At 44.5% G+C, this 21068-nt stretch overlaps 1 protein-coding gene across 6 annotated transcripts; it reads right to left on the bottom strand.

The window, feature by feature from the left end:
• Positions 1–5227: 5227 nt before the first annotated feature.
• On the bottom strand, positions 5228–18836 carry LOC128902790 (HAUS augmin-like complex subunit 1). Of its 6 annotated transcripts, XM_054186345.1 has the most exons (11): positions 17133–18835; positions 14486–14660; positions 13734–13869; positions 12751–12885; positions 12016–12139; positions 11182–11247; positions 10644–10799; positions 9355–9426; positions 8438–8469; positions 6540–6587; positions 5228–5528 (listed from the first exon to the last, which is right to left on the bottom strand). In XM_054186345.1, the coding sequence occupies exons 1-10, from the start codon at positions 17229–17231 to the stop codon at positions 6566–6568; spliced, it is 1017 nt and encodes a 338-aa protein (XP_054042320.1). In that variant the 5' UTR covers positions 17232–18835; the 3' UTR covers positions 5228–5528; positions 6540–6565. The 6 variants fall into 6 exon arrangements, 5 of the variants coding, with proteins under 5 accessions (XP_054042320.1, XP_054042321.1, XP_054042317.1 ...); XM_054186342.1 differs by lacking the exon at positions 8438–8469 and having other exon boundaries at positions 5235–5528; positions 17133–18834; XM_054186343.1 differs by lacking the exons at positions 5228–5528; positions 6540–6587 and adding an exon at positions 6609–7185 and having other exon boundaries at positions 17133–18836.
• Between the last annotated feature and the right edge of the window lie 2232 nt (positions 18837–21068).

The raw sequence follows: 21068 nt of genomic DNA, 5'->3' as shown, positions 1-21068 counted from the left end.
CATTTAAACAACGCCTGTTTTCCAAGCTGGGCTGCGGGCTGCCAAGCGTCTGAAATCACAAACGCGCTGCTGCTGAAACCTGGCCAAGCTGTCCCCTCGCTGCGCTCCCGCTCCTTTCCGAAGTCACCTGGGCTCCTCTGCAGCCACCGGCGGTGGCCGAATGGGGACCCCGGGAAAGGAGCTCGGGACACTGAGGGGTGCACCCACCCTGAGCTACAGCCCACGTCTCCTGGGGAAGGAACAGAGATGAAACCTTTCCTTGCTGCTGGGTTTTACCAGCCAATATTGGCTAATTAAGCAGCTGTGCTGCATTAAATTTAATTAGCATTAAAGGCATCTTTAGCAAGGGGCTAGAGGAGGCATTTATTAGATTAGGGGGTAGTTTTGGAGTTGTTGGTTGCTTTTTTTAGCGGAGATCACGTGGTTCAGGAGGGACGGTGTAATGCTGAATGGCTTCAAGGCAATGGAAGCAGCGCTGCATCCTCCCACGTAGGTGGCACCCAGCGAGGAGAGAAGGAACTGCAAGTTTAACTTTAAACACACACTTATTGGTAAAGCCTCCGCTTACTTGCTTGTGGGTTTGGTGGTTTTTTGTTTTTTTTTTTCAGAAGAATTATTTCTGAATTGCAGAAGCAGAAATCCTTCCAGCCTGGTACTGAATCTTTTTAATGAAGTGAGCATATAAGGAAACAAAAAACGTTTCTAAAGCCACTTGAAGTTACTAAGAGCAGCTGCGTACTCAAAGTGAAGGATTTCCTGCAGTGTGCAAGGCCACACGGACCAGGATTACTATTGTTTCACTGCTGACCCTGTAATTAAAAATTTCAAAGAATGGCTCAGAAATACAAGATCTTTCCTAGACACGTCACATTTTTTGTTTGTAAGTACCCAAACAGAATTGAGTAAGAATATTTGGAGTGTTTTACTGGAGGTGGTACAAAACACAACCAACTTACTTTTAAAATAAATCTTGAAACTATTTTAATATTTTTTAAAATGGTATTTAATTACAAAGTCCCATATTCATATTCTATATCTACTAAAGGATTGAGATGAAAAAAAATTTTGAATACTTTCAAAGAAGATTGAAAAGAGACCACAATAAAACATTTGCAAAATGCAAATACAAAATAGAGTATTTTGATAGTACTAGTCAAAATATATAGTCAAAAGATTCCATCCACATCTTTTGATTCAATGCATTTTGAGTAAATAGGTACCTATTTCAGCTCAGTAGCCTTAAATTTGCCTGATGTGTTTTGCATTTTTCTAGCATTTTATTTTTATTATTCTGGTTTTAGTACCTAAATGTTTTGTTTTAAAAAACTCTCTATCACTTAGCTAGTTTGGGGATGAGTTTTAAATTATTTTTCTAAAGCAATTATTATTTTGCATATTGACCTGATAAGAACAGTATGTTGCTTTATGGTAAAACATATACAAAAACATATACGGGTTTTCACATCTGGTGTATAATTTTAATTTTTTTTTTTTTTTTCACGTTTTCCAGGTGGAGGAATTAAGGGCACAGTGATAAAGCAGGCATATCTTTTGTACTTTTTCTGTAAAACCAAGGGATCTGCAGCTCCAGCCCCAGCCCTGCAGTGTCCCACACTGTGGGTAGCTACCCCAGAGCCCCACGCAACTGCTCTCAGCCTGCAGGTGTTCATAGACTGGTGTCTCCAAAAATCAGGCTGGGAGTTCAGACGGGAGCAGCTGATGTAATCTGAAGTGAGGCTGAAGCAGCGGAGGCCTCTCCAGGCATTCGTGTAATTCCCAGTTGGGTGATTATTTCATAATATACAACAGCCGAGACTGCCGCAGCAAATCGCCACCCGCTGTGACCTCCCTGGAAACACTCAACAGTTGCCAGGCCAGAGGATGAAGCCCCAAAATCAAACCTTTTTCCAGCTGAGCGTTCAGGCTGGCGTGCTGCTGTCTCGGCAGGACCTCTGCGAGGCGTTCCTCTGCCAGCATCCCGTCCCCACGCTGGAATGGCTGGACCGACCCAAAACACCAAGAGCGAGGAAGGACATCCCCATTTGCCCTGCAAGGCACTCTGCCCGTTCAAATGCGTAACTGAAGAGCTGAGAAGTCTTACTGGCTGCATAAATCTCGTTTAATATGACTTTTCCCTGTTTCCATCAAAAGCTGAACTGTCGGACCCGACAACCGGCCGCTGATTTATGTTGCATGTGCTGCAGACGGCTCAGCTGTGGCACGCAGCTCGGGGGCAGCTGCTAGGTATTTTTTTTTCTCCCTGCGTTTCCAATGCTCGGAAGCGACACGTGGCTGTCTTTGGACAGCTTTTGAGTCAGAGTCTGGCCCTGCCACTGTCTATATCGGGCTCTTTGCCGATGAATGGGACGCAGCACATGCTGTGAAGTAGCAGCAGCCGGGGAGCAGTGCAGCTGCCCTGCAGGCACAGGGGGGAGAACACCCCCCCGGGTTTCACAACCCGTGCAGTGTTACAGTAATGGAGCGGTGCTAAGGCAGCGCTGCAGTCCTGGGAAATCCTCCCAGGCTTTGAGTCATGGTTACACGTGCACCATAAGAAGCCTTCCTTCAATGTTAGCTGAGCAAGCTAAGGCCCTCATCGAAAAGCACCCTCAAGCCCTCATCTAATCCATCCTCCTAACCCAAAGCACGATCAGTACTCTCTCACATTATAAACACTTAAGCAAAGCATTTCTGCTCTTAAAAAGCCTCCAGTGATTAAGATTCCTTAATTGTCAGGCCGTGACCTGCATTGCCTTACAATGGCTTTCTTGTTAAATTATTCTCTGCCATCTACCCAGCTATGTTCTGATTTCAGGACTGTGACTTCTTTCCCCTTCCATAACAATAAAGATCAGGTTATTTTTCTTGCTCTCTCCAGATTCAAAGACTGCTCCCTTGCCTTCTTTCAGTGGTTTTTCTTTTGGTAAGCAGCAGCTGTACCGTTGTTATCCCCACACCACTATGCCTGCTCTAGATTTCACATCAGGTACCTCTGAGGCAATTTCCCCTCGGCCAGTTTAGCCCACCATCCTGGTTTGAGGTAAAACAGAACCAATTTTCTGATTTGTAATTTTACTTTTTAGCTGGGCCTCTTCTAACTGACTAAAGTCTGAAATTAACAGCATATCGTTCAGAAACTGTTCACTCTCAGAGTGGTAAGACCTGATTATACCAAGGAACGGTACGCAGAGAGGCTCTTGCTTAGACTTATTGCTATAACAACCAAGGTCAGCTAACTTCGCCGTTTTGACCAGTTAGAGGGTCCCATTAGAGGGTCGGAAGCGGAGAAGCATAGAAGGGTCCCACCTGCGGGGAGGAGCAGACAGGACAGGTGACCCAAAACTGACCAACAGGGTATGCCATCCCATCGGCATCACGCTCAGTATAAAAGCTGAGGGGGAAAGGGGGCTCTGGCCCGCTTTTTTTCTTCAATGGCCGATGTCTGAGGAGGACCCTGTCTGTTTGTCTGCCTTTGATCCCGATCTGAGCATTCCTGACTCTAGTTCCGGAATTCAGCTCCTGCCTGTCGCTGACTCCAGTCTGGGACTTTCCCTCTGTCTGCTGGTGACGCGATCGTCACCCTGGGAGCTGGATACGGTCTTGTATATATTGTATACTTTTTTTTCCCCTTTAATTTTTATTATTCTATTATTATTTACTATTTTCTTATTTATTATTATTTTCTTTAAAGTAGTTTAGTTCTTTTTCTAAACTCGTAAATCTCCTTACCTCTTCCTCTCCTCTCTGAGGAGAATGGGGGGGAGGGCCATCTGTCGTTCTGGTTGGCCAATCCGGCCAAAACCACGACACCCGCATGTACAAAAGATGCCTTGTCCACTCACTTTTGCCATCTCAATTTCTAGCCCAGAAGGAATTGGAGATAAGTAGCCATGAAACTAAAGCAACTAATCCTTTACTAACATCTTGATTTAAAAGCCGGAGACTAAACACCAACTCCCTCTGGCATATGCAAGATGAGGCCAAAGATCCTCATGAGCAGCAGCTCTCTGAAAAGCCTTTGATTCTTCCCCGTCAAGGTGAAAGAAGTGAGGCGAGGAAGGTCACAGGGTGAGGAGGCTGTGGCACTCTACTGACACCAGTGTCATTCTGAGGTCGCAGCTTCTTAGAAATCAGAGCTATGCCCTAAGTATAGGTCATAGAGAGAGAGGTCTCATGATCACATTGCTTCAAGGGAGGACATGAAGCAACAGAAAGAATCTCTCTTCCTGCGGATCAGCTAAATCAATTTCTGCAGTGAAGTAACAGCTCCTGGGAACAGGCACACCATGCTAAATCATTAACACAATCTTTTTGCAACTCTAATTGCAAGCAGATGTAGCTACAAATTGTCACCGAGAACACCACTGCTCTTCGTTTCATTGCTGACCAGTACAAACAGGCCCTAGTCCATGCCTGATGTCCTTAGGTGCTGCCACTATTTCTAGATTTTGATTTCTCCCCATCCACAGCAGATTTTCAGATTTTTGGCTGTAGTACAAAAATAACTTTTTAAAGCTGTGCTGTTTAAGGTTGGTGTGGTGGTGGCATGGAAATACGAGATTTGAAGCAGAACTGGAAAGGACAATCGGCTTCAAAATGATCACATCCTACAGTAGTTCTGCAAAAATATCCAAGACCTAGAAAGGTCTTACTACAAAGCCCTTTTTTGTTTTTAAAGCTATCACTTCACTACCCGTAAACCTATTTATCTACTTTAATTTGCTTAGCTCTATTTATAATGTAAGAAGAAACAACAAGTACTCAACAGTAGACTGGTATCTCTCAAAGCCTTGGACGTGGGCAAACCTTACAGGTTAGTGGCACGGGCTTCCATTTTCCCAGATGACAATGAAACTACAGAACTTTAGGAGGCTGTTGCTGCTACATCTCATCTCTTACCTGTAAGCAGTAGTTTGCCAGTGAAGTGAATACTATGACCCACGTAAAACAAGTCAGGGCTCAACCTGTTTCCATGAAGGTGGACAGCCACCCTACACAAAAGAAAACCCCTCAGATGCTGCACAATCCAGCAGGGAAAAAGCACAATCCAGAGCCCAGACAAAGAAAAGAGGAAAACCAGACTCTCTGATCAGTTCAATTCTAAATGGTAATGGTCAACCAGATCCTGACATGGACATCTTCTGGTGAAGGTGCCATCTGGAGGCCAGTTACAGGCATGTATCACCCATGGAAAAAAAAAAACAGCTAAAGAAAACAAGTAAGCATGGTGATTATTTTATGAAAAACAGGTGATTTTTACAAATGCAGTGCTACATGAACCCCTAAAAGTGAGTGTGCTTGCTGGAAGGTCACAACTGTACCATCCAACAGCAAGAAAAGCAAGGCAGAAAGTGGCAGAAGTACAGTAGAAAGTCCAAAATGTGCTATTTGCTAGTGCAAATAAACAGACAATAGAAGGGAAATCATCTTCCACGCAGGCCACTTCAGGTGAACTGGAATTTTCTGGTCTCTGACATCTCAAGAGTCAGCGAGTCAATGTGCTTTGAGAACTCTGCCTCCGTGGTGTTCTAGTGGGAGAGAAAACAGAAAGGAATCAGTGACCATGAAACAGTTTTCTTACATTCTTGTTAGACGAACATTATCTACAATGAGCAAACCTTGGGATATTATTAGCACTGATTAACCCAGGCATTGAGCTGGAAGGTTTCACTAGTGCAAGTGGCAGAAATCTCCAAATGAAGGGCTAAACAAGCTCAGTGCTCTTCATACTGTGCCCCAATGTGATATCAGACACCTTCAAGCTGAAGGGGTACGCTCCAGAGGTAAGTATTCTGACCTGATAAAAGCCTCAGGCTGCTAAGGTGAGCTTGTATTTCTGAGTCAAAACCAAGTGGCTTACCAACCCAAGCAGTCCCATCTGGAAATGTAAAAAATACTCTCAAATAGCTGTGATTTTTGATGACAGCTTTGAGGCTTATCGCTGAATACCTTGTGCTTTATCCATGAGCAAGCAGACAGTAGCCCAAAGAAATAAAGACAGGTTTTATGTTCAAATGTGGCCCAGCTCACTGAGGAAAGACACGTATGAATTTCCCAAACAGCTTTATACGAATGCTTCCCAACAACCAAAACTGCAGATTACATCAGCACGGATGAAATAATGTTTTATAGGAGAAGGTCCCCATTGCAGTCTACAAGGCAGCTGCTAAATAAAATATGGGCCCTAGAGCCCTCTCAGAGTTCAGGGACAGCAAGAAAGGTTGTGAGACCAAAAAGCTGCAACACAGCTGAATGAGTAAACATTCTGACAGGTGAAGCAGACAAAATCCAGAGGGATATAGATACCTAATCCCCACTGATACCATTATGCCCAACTGCCTTGGTAGCTTAGAGATCATTCCTGCACCAGCTCCTCCTACCAATATGCACGGCTTCTCCCTTACCAGAGCAAAATTTCCCTCTAGGGATCATTAAGACTACGATCTGAGGCAGATAAATCCACAGCCAATTAATATATATAGCTTAATTTGGAAGTACAGTAGTCATATAAGTCTCTGTGAAAGATGAAAAACTCTTACCAGTTCTTGTTTTAATTCTTCAATCTTCACTTTTGCAAGAGAAAGACTCTAAGGAGAGAAAATGGCATAAAAATTAATATTTCAGCTGGAAACACAAAGCCCTTGCATCATTGCAAGTGTCTAATGATGTGCCACAGGGGAATTCAGGGATAATTAAATCGATTTTGTGTGCACCCTTCACATGCAAAACATACAGACATTAAAAGCCTAGTACCAGTTTGGTTTGGGCAATCATGTATTTTTCAAAAGTCTGGTATCGCCTAAAAAACACCCCAATTTTTAGCAATTTTCCAAACCTAGCAATCAAGGAACTGGATTTTAAACATATCCGTGTATGAATTTTCCAAAGCACAATAAGCTTGCCAGCGTAAACCTTCCTCCCTCCTTCTGCCTGCACCAGAAGCAAGGCATCGGGGCTCTCCCCATCTCCACTGACGGGAAGATGGGAGGGAGGCGGGAACTGGAGAACGTAATCCAATTTGAATGTCCTGTTTTGCTTGAGGAAAGGAGGCAGCTGCCTCTCAGAGTAAGATGAATTTAAAAGAGAAGCAGTCCCACCCTCTCCCTTCATCCTTTTCTTCTAGGAGGGTGACAGCAGCGTTTGTATGAGCGAGATGTGTTGAGAGGCAGGAACTTGATGGAGGGGCTAAGGAGGTAGAAAGAGAAATGTGGCCCAGCAGACAGGTCCCTAGTTCATAATACAAGAGATGCAATTAATCGCAGAGCGTCTAGATGATTTTGGGTAAGCCTCTCTGTTTCTCTGACCTTTGTGCCCCATTTGTGCCCTGATGACACCAAGCTGTGTGGCGTGGTCAACACACTGGAGGGAAAGGATGCCATCTAGAGGGACCTGGGCAGGCTGGAGAGGTTGGCCCATGTGAACCTCATGAAGTGGAACCAGGCCAAGTGCAAGGTCCCGCACCTGGGTCATGGCAAATCCAGGCACAAATACAGGCTGGGCAGAGAATGGATGGAGAGCAGCCCTGAGGAGGAGGACTTGGGGGTGTTGGTTGGCGAGAAGCTCAACATGAGCTGGCAACGTGCGCTGGCAGCCCAGAAAGCCAACCGCATCCTGGGCTGCATCAAAAGAAGTATGGCCAGCAGATAAGGGAGGGGATTCTGCCCTGTACTCCAGTCTGGTGAGACCTCACCTGGAGTACTGTGTGCAGCTCTCGAATTGCAGCACAAGGACATGGACCTGTTTGAGAGGGGCGAGAGGAGGCCATGAAGATGATTAGAGGGCTGGAGCCCCTCTGCTGGGAGGACAGGCTGAGAGAGCTGGGGGGGTTCAGCCTGGAGAAGAGAAGGCTCCGGGGAGACCTTCCAGCCCCTTCCAGTCCCTAAAGGGGCTCCAGGAAAGCTGGGGAGGGACTCTGGATCAGGGAGGGGAGCCATGGGACGAGGGGGAATGGTTTTAAACTGGAAGAGGGGAGATTTAGATGAGATATTGGGAAGAAATTGTTTGCTGTGAGGGCGGTGAGCCCCTGGCCCAGGTTGCCCAGAGAAGCTGTGGCTGCCCCATCCCTGGAGGGGTTCAAGGCCAGGTTGGCCGGGGCTTGGAGGAACCTGGTCTGGTGGGAGGTGTCCCTGCCCAGGGCAGGGGGGTGGAACTAGATGATCTTTAAGGTCCCTTCCCACCCAAACCATTCTATGGTTTATAAGAACTGCAATAAGTATTTTTCACCTCTTACACAGAAAGGCCGGAGGTTAGCTCTATTAAAGGCTGTGGAGTGCTCAGATGAGGAGGTAAAAGGGGCCCTATCAAGTAACTCAAATACACAAGTCTAAACTAGACAGTTACGGTTGTATTTAATAAATCCAAACCCATTCTGCTTTTCACACTCCAGTTTTTGCTACTTCTCCCCTGAATGACAAAGAGAAAAATCATTAATACTTACCTGTAACAGCAATGGTTATCTTCCAAAGGAGACTGGAAATACTTGGGTTTAGTGGTTCCAAATATCACAGGTGGTGACGTACAGATGTCACACAAAGCCAAGGCTTTCTGTATCATGGACTAAAGCCCTGTTTACCCATGACTTCCTTAAGCCACTATAAAGTTGTTCACAAAATTGCCCTTAACCCAAACAGTCTTTTGTAACAAGTGTTCCAATTGGAAAAAGAGTAAAATCCTTTTTATAAAAGGCCCTTCACACAGCAGTCTGATAGTAACTCCTAGCACAGGGACCAACAGTGACAATAGTCAAAATATAAAATCAAAACCAGATACACAGACAGGGGCTTTCAAAACTGTAACTTAGTTACCTAAATGAGAAGTCTGTGATTTCAAAGAGCCCTCAAGAGAAATCAAAGAAAATGATGGAGCAGCCTGTACTCACACAAGCTAGAATACTTGTTTAGGGGACAATGCCTACGTATTTCTTCGTAGTTGTTAAAACCTTGCTCAGAGCTCCAACCTCTGCACAATGCGCTGTATCCACCGTAGTGACAGCTTGATGACATGGATAGCTAATACATTGGTAAGTGTCAATAAAAAAATTATACTAAGAAATTATGTTTTCTTCCACATTTCTTTGTCTAATTTCTATCTAATTCACCGTGATACTGAGCTCACCCAGCAATTCTGTGCATTTCATTAGAACAAAGTCTGCCTGGTAAGCATACTTAATTTCTTGGCTTTGATTAATTGATAGATAGCCTTCTGTTTAAGTAAAGTCTTCTGTTTACACCACTAGTAGACCTGTAGGACATCTGCCTGCCCACTGAAACCATCACAACAATATCCTTTACATTCTGAAGTCCATTAAAGTTAATCTGATGACAAATATAATAGAACAGTGGAAAAAATAATTACAGGAGGTAAGTCTAAGTAGGACTGCAGTTTCTTCTTCACAGGCGCAGTTTCTTGCTGCAGTTGAGCCAGTTCCTGTGAAAACAGTAAGGCAGATTATATTCTATAGGCTTACTTGTAGAAGTGATGTAAATCAATGAAACAGATCAACAATTACCTACAGCATTTCAGAATTCACAGATGTTGGTGAGAGCTTTTATGATCCTTCTTAAAAACCCATGGAAAACTAAAGATCTGCTATTAATTCAGTTATCAATCAAACACAGTTCAAATTTTACAGAGGTATCAATTATTTTTTCTTCACTCTGAATACATCTTCAGATATCTTTTCTCACAGTATAATCAGCTGATATCACCTCCCTAAAAGGAGAGGGGATTTCCAATGAGAATCCACCAGACAGAAAACTTTTGCTGTAAACTTCACGGTAGTCCAGAGAGAGAAACAAGTCCCAAGGAAGGGGATACATTTTCATGCCTCCAGCTTCTGCATGAAAACAGTTTTGCACAGGTGGCAGCAAAAAGACTCCCCTTCCACTTGCGCTGCTTTGCTCATTCTGTTAAGAAGGGGAAATAATTTCTCTTTGGGGCTGAAAATTGAGTACCTTCCACATCCCTCAACTCTTTTCAAATAATCAAAATTAAAAAAAAAAAAAAGCACTCTGAAGATAAAGCCATTTGTGCTGCCCAATTCACTGAGTTCTTGGCAAAGCACATATAGAAATGTCAGGGAGTTAAACCTACCCTTATGCTCAAGTTCTAGAAGGTGACAGGTCTAGAAAATTGTCTATGACTTTTTGCATGCAAAATGCCAACAGAAATTATTTCTGGTTAGTACCCTTCTGAAACACTGTGCAATGTAAACATTGCCACCCAGTGCTGGTTCATGGGAACGACAACATAAAAATCAAGAAACCTATTTTCATTGTTCAACTTAACTAACAAATCTTGATTGGCTGCAGGAAAAGGCAGCAAAAGAAATGGGGAGAAAGACTAAGTTCTCATTACAATAATAGCAAATAATATTAAAATGTGACCAGTGCAGACGGAACGACACAAATACATGTTACGTGTGTACAAATGCTGGAGAATCTATAGCTAGTAACTCAAGAAATATGCTTTTTCCTTTAGCAAATTATCCCACTGAGCTTACAATACAGCTGAAAAATGTTATATTTAAAAATAGAAGAAAAAAAAGCAGACAGTGGTTCAGATTTTTAATTTCACTTGACCTCCTCCCCTTGCTCTGAAGTATTTGAAAGCAGGTTTATTTCACACAAACTAGAAAGAATCACCTGGGTCATTCTATGAAGTAATTTCAATACACTGGTAGCCACGTAACAGAATACAGTCCACGGAATATCCACTCTGTTTATGGCACGGATCACAAAGAGGATCACAGGCTGCCTTTCAGTGTCAGGGCATTTATCCCATGGAAATTCTCTAGTAGGCTATATTCCCAATTACAGACAGAGGCAGAAACAAAAGAGAGGAAAAAACAAAAGGCAACAAAAATAAAGATTCCAGTTGTTCCCCTCAGTCAGTCCAGAAGGAAAGCTTCTTCCCAAGTCCAAAATAAGCCCACATCTAACCCTAGAGAAAAGGTACCACTTCAGCATCTGCAGATGCTTCTCAGTTTCTAGAAGAGCAAAACCCATCCCAACATACTCCAGATCAGAGGTATCCATCTACAGGATTTTTATTTGCGCTTCTTTTTTACCATTAATATTTGTTCAGGCAACCAAATGCTAAACTACATTTCCTGAAATCACCCAGCAAACAAGCCTGGTCTGTACCACTGTAGAAACATCCATCTTGGCGCAAAAGACCTACCTCAGACAGGCTCATGAGTGACTCGTGTGTCAGCGACTTGTGCAGCCCTGTGGCAGTAAGCTGGTCCTACAAACAGGAAAGGGCTCGTTCATAACTGACCACAAAATATAACAGAGAAGAGAAAGATTTTGCTATTTCCTTGGGTTTTGGTCTAAACAAGGAAGTAAGAATGCAGTTTGTCAACAACAAAAACACGTGCTACTTGAACCACAGCTATAGCTGAGTATATAAATTTTAGCAGCAACAGATTTCATATCAAGAATAACAAGTCCTTCCAGAAAACTAGCAGGGGAAGAGCACACGGCAAGGCTGGGAGGAGGCTTTTCAGTAAGATGTCATCAATGCTAATACCACATTTTCCATCTCATTTTTTCTAAGGTATTTAATACTTCAATGCTGTCCAATAAAGCATTCACATGTGCTTTATCATGTAGAAAAGGTGAAGACAGTACAACTTCTGCCTTCTGTGTTTAATCATTCATTACTTGCAAGAAATAGCTATATTCAGAATTGTCACACAATTTACAATCAGCTGCTGCTCTTCTGACAGCTGTCCGTATACTCTTATATGACAGTACCTCACAACAAGCACAAGGTAGTCCGAGCTAGCTGAGAAAGTGTTCTTTCATTTATCATAGGATATCCTGGGGAGAGACCACGAATATAGCAGGAGCAACTGAAGCGTAGTAACACGTTGTCCTGTTAGCCCAGGAGTCCTCAGTCCTGGACTTTAGGAAGCTCCTGGGATGTCCCTGTAACTACAATTTTGGGCCCGACCAACCATGACTGTGCCATCCCATCACCACGTCTTTCTAGAAAATTCCTTCCATCTACCTCAGCAGCCTTGATCCTGACTTTGAAATCCTTAGATTTATCTTTCAGGAACTTTGTTTTCTGGGATTGATATTCAGCCTTGGACATTTCGAATTCCAGGTATTTCTCTGTTTTTTCAAGATCCCTTAAAAAAATACAAAAAGAAACAAACTTATACATTCAAAGAGATACCAGTATACAAATATTGCTTAATTATCTATGCTTAAGCTAAACCCTGTAATACAACCAACACCAGAAGGGAGGGAATGGAGAAAAACTTGCATTTCCCTGTGGGATTTCCCAGTGGAAACATCCACAGCTGTTACATCCAGACTCCAGAAGGCTATGGGAAAGGGAAAAAAAAAAGGCCAAGGGGAAAGCCATCTGCATAAAAGTACAGAGTCAGACTCTTCTGCATAATTCCCTAATTCAGACCTGTTAACCATGCTAAACTTAAGATCACTGAGAGGGGCCATGGCAAACCTGCACAAAGCACACAGGTCTGGCATCTCTGCTATAAGTGCTCATAGACCAGTTTTGTTTTAAAATAACTGATTTGATGATGGTACCCCAGATCTCTTTTGATTACTGAATGTGTCCATAGCACATAGTTTTTGGTAGATACTTCCAAATATTTGAGTTAGAGATGTGTCAAAACCCTGACAATTCAGTTGTCCTTGTTAGTTGTCCGATGTTCCACATTGCAGAGATCAGCAGTATTGCTTACACCTAACCCTTTTCTCATCCATTACTCACTCCCGTATCTGCTTTTCCAGCATCAGCGCTCCAGTTAATTTTTTCATCCTGTCCTTCAATTCCAGTTCCATTTGCCTGTTTTTTGATTCTGTTGCATACAGCTCCGATGTCATATCATTGATGGCATAGAAGAAGCTGGCGAAGAGAGAGATTCAGTGGGAATGCTCAGGAGTCAGCTCTTCTGAAACTCAGAATTATTATTATTTTCTCCACACTTTACACAAATGACTTGGTTTTGTTCTCATACTACGATAGGAGGAATTAAAATAAGTCACTAACTTCCCTTAACTACCAAAGATTTCATCTGGAAGGGGAAATGGCACAGCAATCTCAAGAGGAAGTGAACAAGACCTGGCACTCTAGTGAATGTAACCACTGGGTTTGAAATCATCCTATGTTCCACTCGTGGCTTGACAAATTGCCTTTGAGAGAAACTGTATTCAGTCCCTGAAAACACACGTCCCTGAGGCGATACCCAGCAGTATTTCAGTCTCTTCCTCTTCCCAAACGGTTCAAAGCTGCTCACCCCTCCATCTCAGGAGAAGAGCTGTAAGAGCTAAGCTCCTGAACATCATACAAAAATTGGATTCCAAGGCAGATTTTGGCCCTTCCTTACCTCCAGTGCTCAGCACAAACCTGTTGTGTAATGGGTCAAAGCCAGGCTAGGGAGAGGGGCCCAGGAAGAGCAGACTAACAGCTGCCATTTCTCTGTGGCCGCTGACCACAAAAGCATGGGCAAACAAAAGGGGGATTTAACTCCGGCTGAGGCACTTTTCAGGCTTTGGAGACTTCCACTGCAGGGGTAATCAAGAGCTAGAGCTTTGTGCTCAGTTGCTGTGTACTCCAAAGCTGCCCAAGGCGTGCAAAATAAGCTGGACAAGAGAGATTTCCTGGTGTGAAAGTCAAGTTTGAAAATGTTGAATTGAAAAAACAGAGGGAAGCAGCACTGATCATCACCCGAGATGCACAGTGGCAAAAATTACCTGACAAGAGAAGTGTCCTTTGTTTCAAGTATCATTGCGCTGTTTACCAGGACATCGAGGTAGCTGGTGCCTTTGCTGGACAGACTAGACAGGGAAAGAGCCAGGCTTTCTGCAAGAAGGCCTTGTAGATACTTAGCTGGAAAACAAACACAATCCAAAATAGTACTTTTTTTTTCCTTATATCACTGTTCTTTTAAGGCCTAGATGGGATTGTGTCTTTCAACACATGTTAAAAATGTATTATGGTCCCCTGAACCACTCACTTGCTCCAAAAAACCCCATTATCAAACACTCACTCCAGGCAGCTCGAGCATAACTTAATCACCTCACTGTTGTTTCAGATTCCTCAAATGCTTTCCTTAACAGTGGATTAGCACCAGCTCAGACTCTTAAATCAGCGGTAGGGTTGCTTCCCTGCCTATCCAGCCAGTATTTCAATGCTCTGCTACTCAGCCCAGCAGGCTAGGAGGTTTTATCAATTAATTTGCTTGTCCGTATTTACAGCCTCCTCAAGACAGCTTAAAAAATTGCTCTTTATCAACCTTACATCACCGTAAATTTTTGCTGCAAGGGAGGCATGGAGCACATTGTAGTAAAAGCTGTGCCAGAACAAAAGCTGAGTTCGTTCCAATTATATATACTTATTTATTCATATATATCTATTTGTTTGTGAGATTTTAACAAAGATAATCTTCAGGGTCACTAAGAAAACTAACTTTGATGGAAGGGGGAAGCGCAGCTTTCAAACTCACCTTCTGCTTCATATTCTTTTGCCTTCTGCATCTTGTCCTCTATCAGCAAAGAAACATCCCTATCTCTAGCTTCACTGCGCTCTGCAAGGTCATACAAGATATCAACTGTCCTTTTATTCGCTTCAAATGCTGGAATAGGCTGATTCTTATATATTTTCTTTAGCCATAAGGCAATCTGACAGAGAATGTGGAAAAAAAAAAAAGAAAAAAAAGAGTAAAAGGTCAAGTGAAACAACAGAAAACAGACGATAGGTGTGAGAAAAGTAGAAGTGCTGCAATTTCTACATTCCTGAAGAATAACTACTACTACACCAGTACGTGAATGGGTGGAAAAAAGGGAGAGAGCTTCCTTTGTCTCTTTTTCAAACACCACCTGTAGTTTAGAAAACAATTTCCCTTTTAATCTCCCTCATTTCTCTGGACACCTGTTAATCTCCAGGCGATAAAATTTTATTTTTTTATTCACACGACCTGTTTGCTACAAACATGCTAGTTGTCCAAGAGATGTTAAATGGGTATTTGGGCAGCTGGTGAAAACTACATTAAAGCAGTGTGGGACGAAACTGCCCAAACCACGATCACAGGGAACAGTTTCTACAGGCCAGTGGGGGAGAACTGCAACGTGCAGGCATAAGCGCCGCAGAGCACAATTTCTACCACTGAAAAGAAGGTCAGAAATGGGAGACCCCAACGCAGTGCTCTCAGGAGGCACTGAAAGATTAGATTATGACTGGTAATAATTGAACACATGGAATTTTAACATTGAGGAAACATAAATTCTTGTCTAAGGCTACATAAGCAACCAAATGGAAAGGGACCCAGCCTTATAACTTAAAATGACATTTCTTTCTAACCTGTCCTTCTTTATGCTTCTACCATACCAGCATCTCAGCTACATACACTGCACACAGCAAACATCACCCTGAACCACTCTGGGGAGAAAACCATCAAGGCCTTAGAGCCAAACAGCACTAATTATCTGCAAAAATGCCAAGTTCACAATCAAAGGATGAAATGACTCTTTCTGCCACTTTCTGTAGGGACAATGATTTGAAACACAAAAACTTCAAGCACACAAGATCTTCATAACCTAGCTTTTTAAACGAGCTGTGAGCTCATTTAAAGGTCAGTGGGATTGGGCTGTTACCTAGTAGACAGCTGAGGATGAAGTGGGTGAACACAGAATGCACTGCTGCAAAACCCACCCAGCGACCATGTCTTGGCCGGCCCCCAACACCCACAGGGGCAAGAAAATGACACGGGCTCATTTCTGTTCATAAACTGTGCATGTCCAAGTGCCAGCCAAGCAGAGTGACAAGGGCCAGGGCCCAGCAAAACCTCCAGCACAAGCACTCAGGTACCTCCCCCATAAGGACAGAAAGAGACGCTTTTACGAGAGTGGGATTAGGGATACGATAATGCACCAGGGACACCTCCACCACCACAGAATCATAGAAATGCCTAGGTTGGAAGGGGCCTTCAGATCAACCTAATGCTGACAAAAACCATCACTAAACCATACAGCTAAGCTCTATGTCTACCTGTCTTTTAAACACCTCCAGGGATGGTGGTTCCACCACTGCCCTGGGCAGCCTCTTCCAATGTCTGATAACCCTTTAGGTGTAGAAATTTTTCCTAAACCTCCCCTGGCGCAACTTGAGGCCGCTTCCTCTTGTCCCATCGCCTGTTCCTTTGGAGCAGAGACCAACCCCCCCTGGCTACACCCTCCTTTCAGGGAGCTGCAGAGAGCGAGAGGGTCTCCCCTCAGCCTCCTTCTCTCCAGGCTGAACACCCCCAGCTCCCTCAGCCGCTCCTCACCAGACTTGTGCTCCAGACCCCTCACCAGCTCCGTTGCCCTTCTCTGGACACGCTCCAGCCCCTCAAGGTCTTTCTTGTGGTGGGGGGCCCAAAACTGGACACAGCACTCGAGGTGGGGCCTCACCAGTGCCCAGTACAGAGGGACCACCACCACGACCACCACCACCACGACCACCACCACCACGACCACCACCACCACGACCACCACCACGACCACGACCACCACCACCACCACGACCACCACCACCACCACCACCACCACCACCACGACCACCACCACCACCACCACCACCACCACGACCACCACCACCACCACCACCACGACCACCACCACCACCACCACCACCACCACCACCACGACCACCACCACCACGACCACCACCACCACGACCACCACCACCACGACCACCACCACGACCACCACCACGACCACGACCACCACCACCACCACCACCACCACCACCACGACCACCACCACCACCACCACCACGACCACCACCACCACCACCACGACCACCACCACCACCACCACCACGACCACCACCACCACGACCACCACGACCACCACCACCACCACCACCACCACCACCACCACGACCACCACCACCACCACGACCACCACCACGACCACGACCACGACCACGACGACCACGACGACGACGACGACGACGACGACGACGACGACGACGACGACGACGACGACGACGACGACGACGACGACGACGACGACGACGACGACGACGACGACCACCACCACCACCACCACCACCACCACCACCACGACCACCACCACCACCACCACCACCACCACCACCACCACCACCATTACCCGCTGGAGCTTCTCCTCCATGTCGGCTCCCGCCGCCTTGAACCGCCCGCCTCCGTCCCGGCGACCCCCGCGCGCAGCCGCCGCGCCGCACGGCCTCATGGGAATTGTAGTCGGGGGGGGGGGGAGAGAGAGAATTATTGAAACACACAGAAAATAGTAAAAAAATCATCAGTTCAATTCACTGGCGGCGGCGAAACCTTTTACCAAAGTGGATATAAATGCCCCAAATGTTTTGAAAGAATTTGCTTTTCCCCTGCTACAATTCTAAGAAAATAGTTTTAAATCAGCAAAATAATTTTTGATGGAATTGTATATTTCACGTATATTATAAGACAAGTTACAAATAAAGGCATATAAACCCCTTAATCAAAAAGTCATGAATCATATTTTAAGTTCAAGTGTAAAAATTGAAATCCGAATAGCTTGCATATTATTGCTTATATAAATTCACTTAAAAAAATGCAGTCCCTGTTGGAAAGCACACTGTAAAAATACATCTTCCAAGTCTACCTCTTAAAACAATCAGCAAGGAACTCTGTTTCTTTCATAGCATAACAAAAGTACAAAGGCACAAGACTGAAATAGATTATTTAAATCAATGTGGGATTTTTTTTTCCACCGTTACAGAGTTTGAAGTTTGTACTCAGCATTATACTGAAATAATCAGCATGCAAAATGCTGCTGAAGCACCGTATTTGACACAAGACATGCCAAAACACTTGAGGACTTTTCACTTAACCTTTCCAACTCCCAGAATGGCCGCTGGGCTCTGTGCTACAACGACCTCTCTGGGTTACCTCGGGGACACTGTCGCACTGTCCCTGCCTGAGTTTCAGCACATTCTGCCCCGCAGACTAAATCCTGGGTCTCACACACAGGATTTGTGGCTGAGTAAGTGGCCCCTGCAGGGCGAGGCCTTGGCAGGCTGTGATGGTTTAAGAAACCCACAACAATTTATTGTCATTTAGGCAATTAGTCTGTCAACTGATGACCCCTCCCCACATGAGAAGGGGAATCGAGGAAAAACAAGGAAACCCAAGGGTTGAAATATAAACAGATTTAATAGGATAAGACTAAGTAATTAAAATAATAACACTAAAGAAACCATACTGATCCTGATTCCAATATACAAGGACTATACCCAGCCCATTCCATCTGCACTCCCAGCCGGGGACAGCCAATGTGGGACTCTGCGAGCGCTGCGGCTTCTGGAGGAAGGGAAGGGCTCAGGGCTCTGGCACCAGGGTGAGAAGTTCTCAGGATCGCAGCCATCAAGGAATAGAGGGCGCTACGCAGCAAACTTTCTAATTTATATTGAACGTGATATTCATGGTATGAAATAATCCTGTTGGCAGCTTGGGTCAAGTGCCCGGGTCTCGCTCCTCCTCATCCCTGGCGAGCTCAAAAACAGTGAGACCTTGAAACCCCCGCACTATATCTGGCTATAAAGTAAGTATTTTCACAAATTCAGACACTAGAGTCTTCTAAAAGTGCAGTTTCCCCAAGCATTGGAAGAGAAATTAGTCCTGTGTCACCCAAACCAGCACACAGACGGATCACGACACGCCTCTGGCGGCGAGGCTCTCCTCAGCTTGCGATGCTGCTGCCCTGACACCGCCACCTCTGATAGCACCTATGCGCTCAGCTTTTCAAGTTTCAGGTGCTACCGGCTAATAGAAATTTAAGCTCTTGCTGCTGGGTTTTACCAGCCAATATTGGCTAATTAAGCAGCTGTGCTGCATTAAATTTAATTAGCATTAAAGGCATCTTTAGCAAGGGGCTAGAGGAGGCATTTATTAGATTAGGGGGTAGTTTTGGAGTTGTTGGTTGCTTTTTTTAGCGGAGATCACGTGGTTCAGGAGGGACGGTGTAATGCTGAATGGCTTCAAGGCAATGGAAGCAGCGCTGCATCCTCCCACGTAGGTGGCACCCAGCGAGGAGAGAAGGAACCGCAAGTTTAACTTTAAACACACACTTATTGGTAAAGCCTCCGCTTACTTGCTTGTGGGTTTGGTGGTTTTTTTGTTTTTTTTTTTTTTCAGAAGAATTATTTCTGAATTGCAGAAGCAGAAATCCTTCCAGCCTGGTACTGAATCTTTTTAATGAAGTGAGCATATAAGGAAACAAAAAACGTTTCTAAAGCCACTTGAAGTTACTAAGAGCAGCTGCGTACTCAAAGTGAAGGATTTCCTGCAGTGTGCAAGGCCACACGGACCAGGATTACTATTGTTTCACTGCTGACCCTGTAATTAAAAATTTCAAAGAATGGCTCAGAAATACAAGATCTTTCCTAGACACGTCACATTTTTTGTTTGTAAGTACCCAAACAGAATTGAGTAAGAATATTTGGAGTGTTTTACTGGAGGTGGTACAAAACACAACCAACTTACTTTTAAAATAAATCTTGAAACTATTTTAATATTTTTTAAAATGGTATTTAATTACAAAGTCCCATATTCATATTCTATATCTACTAAAGGATTGAGATGAAAAAAAATTTTGAATACTTTCAAAGAAGATTGAAAAGAGACCACAATAAAACATTTGCAACAAATAGAGTATTTTGATAGTACTAGTCAAAATATATAGTCAAAAGATTCCATCCACATCTTTTGATTCAATGCATTTTGAGTAAATAATTTCAGCTCAGTAGCCTTAAATTTGCCTGATGTGTTTTGCATTTTTCTAGCATTTTATTTTTATTATTCTGGTTTTAGTACCTAAATGTTTTGTTTTAAAAAACTCTCTATCACTTAGCTAGTTTGGGGATGAGTTTTAAATTATTTTTCTAAAGCAATTATTATTTTGCATATTGACCTGATAAGAACAGTATGTTGCTTTATGGTAAAACATATACAAAAACATATACGGGTTTTCACATCTGGTGTATAATTTTAATTTTTTTTTTTTTTTCACGTTTTCCAGGTGGAGGAATTAAGGGCACAGTGATAAAGCAGGCATATCTTTTGTACTTTTTCTGTAAAAGCAAGGGATCTGCAGCTCCAGCCCCAGCCCTGCAGTGTCCCACACTGTGGGTAGCTACCCCAGAGCCCCACGCAACTGCTCTCAGCCTGCAGGTGTTCATAGACTGGTGTCTCCAAAAATCAGGCTGGGAGTTCAGACGGGAGCAGCTGATGTAATCTGAAGTGAGGCTGAAGCAGCGGAGGCCTCTCCAGGCATTCGTGTAATTCCCAGTTGGGTGATTATTTCATAATATACAACAGCCGAGACTGCCGCAGCAAATCGCCACCCGCTGTGACCTCCCTGGAAACACTCAACAGTTGCCAGGCCAGAGGATGAAGCCCCAAAATCAAACCTTTTTCCAGCTGAGCGTTCAGGCTGGCGTGCTGCTGTCTCGGCAGGACCTCTGCGAGGCGTTCCTCTGCCAGCATCCCGTCCCCACGCTGGAATGGCTGGACCGACCCAAAACACCAAGAGCGAGGAAGGACATCCCCATTTGCCCTGCAAGGCACTCTGCCCGTTCAAATGCGTAACTGAAGAGCTGAGAAGTCTTACTGGCTGCATAAATCTCGTTTAATATGACTTTTCCCTGTTTCCATCAAAAGCTGAACTGTCAGACCCGACAACCGGCCGCTGATTTATGTTGCATGTGCTGCAGACGGCTCAGCTGTGGCACGCAGCTCGGGGGCAGCTGCTAGGTATTTTTTTTTCTCCCTGCGTTTCCAATGCTCGGAAGCGACACGTGGCTGTCTTTGGACAGCTTTTGAGTCAGAGTCTGGCCCTGCCACTGTCTATATCGGGCTCTTTGCCGATGAATGGGACGCAGCACATGCTGTGAAGTAGCAGCAGCCGGGGAGCAGTGCAGCTGCCCTGCAGGCACAGGGGGGAGAACACCCCCCCGGGTTTCACAACCCGTGCAGTGTTACAGTAATGGAGCGGTGCTAAGGCAGCGCTGCAGTCCTGGGAAATCCTCCC

The sequence above is a fragment of the Rissa tridactyla genome, chromosome Z (assembly GCF_028500815.1).
Source record: "Rissa tridactyla isolate bRisTri1 chromosome Z, bRisTri1.patW.cur.20221130, whole genome shotgun sequence".
Lineage (NCBI taxonomy): Eukaryota > Metazoa > Chordata > Aves > Charadriiformes > Laridae > Rissa > Rissa tridactyla.
The sequence above is the reverse complement of the archived record's forward strand: the minus strand, read 5'-3'. Positions and strand labels throughout refer to the sequence as shown.

Coding starts and splice junctions, on each gene's coding strand:
- LOC128902790 (XM_054186342.1), bottom strand. CDS start 17,231: ATGAGGCCGTGCGGCGCGGCGGCTGCGCGCGGGGGTCGCCGGGACGGA. Junction 11,248..12,015: donor TCAGGATCAAGGCTGCTGAG/GTAGATGGAAGG, acceptor TCCTGTTTGTAG/GACCAGCTTACTGCCACAGG. Junction 5,529..6,539: donor AAGAATTAAAACAAGAACTG/GTAAGAGTTTTT, acceptor CTCTCCCACTAG/AACACCACGGAGGCAGAGTT.